Source organism: Betta splendens, chromosome 9, assembly GCF_900634795.4.
Source record: "Betta splendens chromosome 9, fBetSpl5.4, whole genome shotgun sequence".
NCBI lineage: Eukaryota > Metazoa > Chordata > Actinopteri > Anabantiformes > Osphronemidae > Betta > Betta splendens.
Window position 1 is genome coordinate 23,434,778 of NC_040889.2, and position 6,660 is coordinate 23,441,437.

A 6,660-nucleotide genomic window follows, 5' to 3' on the forward strand; every position below is an offset into this window, starting at 1 on the left:
GACTGAGGACCGCGTGAGAGCAGGAAATCCTCCCAGGGAAACAACCAGGGAGCTGGGCAGGTTGGTGCAGGCACGATGATCCGACGGGGCGGGGAAGAGGAAACCGAAACCATCGGCGGTGCGACCGGCGCTGGCGTGGTGCAGAGCGCGTCGCTTAGCTCGTCAGACTTCGCGCACAATCGCTCATAGAGGCGACGAACACTGGGGTGATCTAACGCGGTGTCATCGTCCTCCAGCGTCAATATCGCCACCTCCACGGCGCAGCGCTGGTCCTTCGGGTTACTAGCCCGTCGGTAATCCTCCGCGAGGATCTCGAAATAAACATGTAGGTCGCTGGGTAGCTCGGCGCAGGTAAACTCCATACTTCCGCGGGAGAGTTATACTCGCCGTAAAAAAAACAAGGAAAAACAGTCACTGACCTGACCGGAGGCTAAGTGCTGGCTGGGTCCAAGTTTGGCCAGATTGTTCTGTCAGGGGGCGGCAATGAAAGGACCCACATGCGCAGCACGGAGGCAGGGTTATGATCAAAAGGAAGTTTATTTTCCCAAAGCACGGTCAAACGGTCCAGGTCATACACAGGAGGGTTTAAAGCAGTAACAAGGGGAGCAGGCAATCTCGAGTCCAATGTCCAGGCAGGGTTCGTACACAAAGAGGCTCAGCAAAAGTACAGGTAGGGATGAGACAAACTCACGGTCAGTAGCAGTCCAGGGTCAGGCGATGAAACATACATACACTCATGGAACTCGAATACGCTGATGAAACTGGGACACTGAAGAAACACAACAATCTGGCAGGGAACTAAGGACACAGGTGGTGGTTAAATACAACGGGACTCGATTACTGATGACGTGCAGGTGTGAATAATGACCGGGTGAAACAAGAACAGCTGTGACGTGACATAACCCGGAAGTGAAGCTAGAACACAAAACAGAGACCGGGAGACTACCAAAATAAAACAGGAAACTGGGATCGAAAACAGAAGAGTCCTTTCAAAATAAAACCAAGAACGAAAACCTGACACACTCACAGTTTAAATGCCTTGGCATTTTGTAACGTTCATTTCACCATTAACTTCTTAAGTTTAAGACTTGACTCCAAATAATTAAAAAGTAATTATAATGACTTTATTTACACGTCAAGCAATTAAGGAAGAAATACATCCTAATAATTATATTTCTGAAATAATAAAACATATCAGAAGACATCAGTCCTGCATTCCTCTGTTGTTCAAGGTACAATTTGCTGCTTCTCACCAACTGCATCATCTGATTCAGCCTCTCCACGTATTTCGTCGTAGCCTCTAGCTCTGCTAACCCAAGGCCGTCTGCCTGGTCTCTTCATCAGGACCGCTGCCACTATGACCACCAGTGCCACCGTGCCGAACACCCCAAAGGCGACTCCTGCCTTCTTTCCACTAGACATCTCATTCAGTTCTGGATTAAGCTTTTCTACAATTGCCTTGATTTCGTCTGGTTTGGTCAGTTTCCAATTGTTGGACTGCCCCACTCTGACCCAGCTCTGCTCTCCCTCTTTTTCATCACCAACACTGTTTTGGTGGCGTGCATGCTGATAAGTGGAGGTTTAGTAAATGGGGGCAGATGGATTGGCTGCAGCTGTCCACCTGTGAACAGACCTGACTGGACGCAGTAAAGGATTTCACAGCCGTCGCTCACGGTAGCAAGGTGCTGACTGAACCTGGGAGGGCAGCGACGTTTAGACCCTGCCAGCAGGTTGGTGGACTGGCAGCTGAAGAGGCCTCCAAAGGGTACTGCATACCTGGTACCGGTTTCATAGTCATTGCTCACACAGATGATCTGGCCGTCAGAGAGAAATTTTACTGGAATGAAGTTTGGGGGGCAGCTTTTAGCATTGGTGATAGGATTTAGGAGGGACGGGCTGTATATGCCTCCAAAGAGATACCCTGAGTTCTCTGGGGCTTTTCCACTGACAGAGCACCAGTAAGTGTTGATTCGGGCAGATTGAACATAGTAGTTGTTCTGACACACTTGACGATGGCAGTGTGAAAGATGGAAAAGCCCACATCTATATCTCTGGTCGTAACACTCATACTTGTGGTAACCCTGTTGTCTCATTTCTGATCTCAGTAGAGTCTGGGTATAAGGTGGACGACAGGAGAAGCCGCCTGTTTCTGGGTTTTTCTGTGCCAGAGCATCACAAAGTGGATCAGCATCTGCACTAATCTTGATGCACACTTGATAGACGCCACCAAAACTGAGGTTTGTGGCAGGACCATCGCAGGAACTATCGTCAACGTTGGCCTGAAAGTTGAAGTTCTTGGAGTTGACGTCTACGCAGCCAGGGCGGGTGTTGACTTCATAGTATCGCTCTATGGCCTGACTGACTCTCAGAGACACTTTTCCAACTGTGGGCTGTGGCAGATCAGGTAAGGTGTTGATGTTTATGAAGTAGTGAAGTGGGAATCCAGACCGATCGATAGCAACCAGGTTGTTCCTGATATTTTCCTGCCACTTCTGCAGAGTGATGCCAGGATAGAAAGATGTGTCCCCATGACTTTGCATTAAGGAGTAATGAAGGTTGGTTTGATAGGTTTGGCTGGAGGAGCTCTGTTGGGTACTTTGACTGCTGATGTCAAACTTGAGTTTGTCAAAAAAAGTTAAAACCAGCTTGTGCTTTGATGGTGGTCTGGTCTGACACACTGTCTGAGACATATGAAGAACTAAGGTAGTCGTCCTCCACTAAAGCGGCTCCTGCATCAACACTAGTGATCACGTGTGTTCCATAATCCAGAACCATTCTCTCTGAGAGATAGTCGGCGTTCCTCGTCTGGTTGTTTTCTATTGCATCAGCGATTTCCTTGGCTTGTTGAGCAAAACGTTCGTCCAGAGCAAAGTCTGGGTAAGCCTTGACTGTGTAGATGAAGTTACGAACCTTTGGAGCAAAGGATTATTATTAGTATGTCTTCTTGTTTATTGGCTGTTTTGAAATTTTTTTTCAACCACCTTAGTGCGTCGTTATTGAATAATAACTACATCATTCACATTATTACTTTATCAACCAGAAATAGCAATAATTGGTCTCCTTAATCGAGATTTTAAAATATAGAAAAATGATATATATTGTACAGCTATTGATTTTTATATGTGACAGAATTGAAATCATACCTGCACTCTAGTTGTAGTTGCAGAGTCTTTGACCTGGTGCGTTTTCATTTTCTGGTTCTCAGTAGAAAATTTAGCCTTTAGCACAGAAGTGAAGGACATGTCTGCGTTAACGGTCTCAGATGTGGAGCTTTTCTGCTCCAGCCAGGAGCTGATGATCTCTGAGCTGGTCTCCACGCCCGTCTCCTTGTGAGGGATGATGAACACTTCGTCTGGGATGAGATAGAGTCCGTCTTCAGTGGTATGACACCGAAAGTAGCTGAGATTCATGACCCGACCCATGTCCATGTTCCGGAGGTTGTCCTAGCCTCCACCTGGCAGCACCTCCAGTGCCGTGATGGAGAGGTTGGTGGAGGCTCGACATTGTCTGAGCCAGTTTGGTGGACGTCTGATGGGAACAGGAGAGCAGGTGTGGAGGAGAGAGAGAGCCAGGAGGACCGCTGCTGTCTTCATGGTGACTGGTAGAAAAGGGAATTAGTATGACTGAATATAGAGTTTAAAGTTCTTCCTCCTCTTGAAGCAGAAGCATCTTGTGGGAGAGGAAATGTTTTGCTTTCACTTCAGCATTTTTGAAACCTACTTATATACATATACTCTTAACTACTGATAAACAACAACAGCAACCTTTATAAATATGTTATTTCTTAATAAGATGTACATTTCTAATATATATAAAAAGGTGTAACACATTTGCTAAAAATGTATCACTTATATTTTGCTGGTGAGCTTCTGATTGTATCTACTGTCCACAATAGATGGGTGACATCAGAAGGGGAGACTGATACGTACAGTAACCTAGGTTTCATCTGAACCCAGTCGACCACAACTTAAAGGAACCAGGTAAAGTACATATGGTAAAAAGTGCTTTGTTTCACAGAAATGCTTTTGTATGTTTAAGGTAGAAGTAAATTTGTGCCTTGACTTCCTCTTATCAAAGCCAACGAAAAAGAGATGTGAAAATAAGGTCTGTGGAAGGGAACTGGCTACCTCTGCACGTGTTCCAATCTCGAGTGTACGTTTGTGGGGGCAAAATATCAGGAAACTGATGAACAGACCAAAGGTCAAAGTTTTCTTGATTCTTGCAAGAAGTGAAAAACACAGATAGCACAGATGCTCCAAGTGTAGTACTGAACTTCCCTCTTAATTAACTACTGTTGCCAGGGAGTAAAGGGTGTAACTACAAGGCAGGCCCAAAACAATTGGACAAAGATTAGGTCAAAGGTAAAATGTAAAGAGAAACAGGATAAATGTGGTAGTTTCATACTTCAGGCAACTCCTTATATTAGATCAAGTTCTACTCTACTAAATAGGGTTATATACAGTATGTCTAGGTTCTGTCAAAATAAACCACACCATTAGATGGTGGAAAATTCCATTACGTCATCACTGGAAAGGTTCTAAAATGTGTTTGAGTCACTAAACCGTGAAGGCAAAAGCCATTACTTCACTGTATTAATGAGAACAACATATTTACCAATAAGAAAAACTTATAACAAAGCGACGTAAAATATCAGGAAGTACAGAAAGTTTAATGGGTAGCTTTATAATAATTGTTTACTGCATTCAGGTTATTAGTGAACATTATATTATTTAATAAGTAAATATCAATAAAATGTCAATAAAAGACACACTTAAAATTGTTTCAACATAAAGTCAAACAAGATTAAATGCTTTTTAACCATTTAGTGTCAAATGTAATTTCTATAGTAAAATAAAATATGAGGAATGAAATTTTCCACCTATCAGGTGATGTGCATGTAGTGGTGGTTCCCACTGTCACCTGTTACTAATTATTAATTTGATCACCACTTCCTGCCTTTATTTTGTGCATGGCTGCTTCTGACCTGGTTGCTGTGGAACTGTTGTGTGCAGGAACATATACCAACATTATACGTCCTCTTGACTTGATTAAATGATGTAAGAAGAAATAAACTGGGATGGAATCATGGAATTTGTACTGGTAGCACCACACCTACTGTAGACCAGACACTGCTTCAAATCTAAATCAGATTTCTACAGTCATAATGTGAGTTAGTTATGTCTTTATATGAATGTACAATATGACTGACATCATCTTTACTTGTAATAACTTAGTTATCACATTTATTAATTTCAAGAAAGCTTTAATCTGATTAACACATAATCTTTGTTTATTTCACCCACTAGATGGCCAAGTAGAGCGAGTGATGCCTTAAGAAACTTTGACTTTGAGTGAGCCAATCTAAAGAAAAACTTCAATGCCTCATGAAACCAGTAGGTGGCAGCAGCTTTTGTTTTATTAATGTATGCCCTTATAACTTTAGCATATAGGATCATTTCTCGTGCAAAATTCACCCACAGACTTTTTTCAATCTCATTTCTAGATAATGTTAATTGAAGATGTTATGCTAAAAACTACCAGCTAGAAATCATTATCACTTTACCCCCACTGAGACATGTGTTTGTTTTTGTACTGGAGATCAGGGAAAGTCTAGAAAATAGAACTGGTCAAGATTGTAAACCAGGGATGGCCAACCCTGGTCCTCAAGAACCAATGTTCTGCTTGTTTTCCACCTCTCCCTGCTGATCACCTTGACCAGGTGAGTCAGTTAGCTGCTGATTGACTGAACACACCTGGTCAAGGTGATTAATATTGGCTGGGGCAGGGAGAACGAGCAGGACAGTGGCTCTTGGGGACCAGGGTCGGCCACCCCTGCTGTAAAGTCTCACTGTTAGTGCTGGTTAGGAGCAAGCTGCAAACAGCTGGCAAGCGTTGAGATGAATTTCAGTGGGAATGTATAGGACCGGTTTCAGGAATTTGCGTTTGCGTGCATGTGTAAAGCATAAGGCCTCACATGTTTTTGTTCTGTCTTAGTGAATGTGCTTAAGAGTTCATTCCATCACGTAGACGTCATGTACTGTAGTGTGGAAAATGAAATGTCTTCTCTGCATGCTGCATGTACTCTATTAACTTTGAGACGATTCATAGCAAAGTGTTTAGTTATCCTTCTGTCCTTTTGAAAATGAATAACACTCAGATTAATATAGAAGAGTAGTAAGTACACTTGTAAATGTATGTTTTCTGTGCAGTTTGGGATTCTATTGACCCAACACTTATTTTGGGTGGCCTGTAGCTCAGTTGGTAGAGCGTTGGCCTCGGAAGGAAAAGGTCTGTGATTCAATCGCCTTCCTTGACATCAGGATTGTTCTTGAGTGGTAGCTCACTGCTCCCTCCAAAGGGGATGGGTCAAATGCAGCAAACAAATAGAAAGTGAATTTCCTTTATTTACTTCCCTGTACGCCTAAAAATACTTCAAATAAACTTTAATATTTTCTATTAGATTATGAGTGATGTGCTACTACTTCACTTTCTAATTTATAACCTTACACTTCTACACAGGACTAATATAGCAAAAGCTGACGGTGGATGTAATCACTAACATTAGGTCAGTCAAGAGAGAATCTCTGTGTGCTCTGTGTGCTGTGTGTATTTATTGGATAATGGTGTTTTTACATACAGGAACAAAGGCAAACCAAACCT

General features: G+C 42.9%; 1 protein-coding gene across 1 annotated transcript; it reads right to left on the reverse strand.

Moving 5' to 3' along the window:
• Positions 1–560: 560 nt before the first annotated feature.
• Positions 561–3,619, reverse strand: LOC114861622 (macrophage-expressed gene 1 protein-like). Its single transcript, XM_055511809.1, is given in 4 exon segments — positions 561–1,533; positions 1,536–2,633; positions 2,635–2,910; positions 3,144–3,619. Coding segments are annotated over 4 exon segments (2,130 nt in total). The 5' UTR covers positions 3,594–3,619; the 3' UTR covers positions 561–1,227.
• Between the last annotated feature and the right edge of the window lie 3,041 nt (positions 3,620–6,660).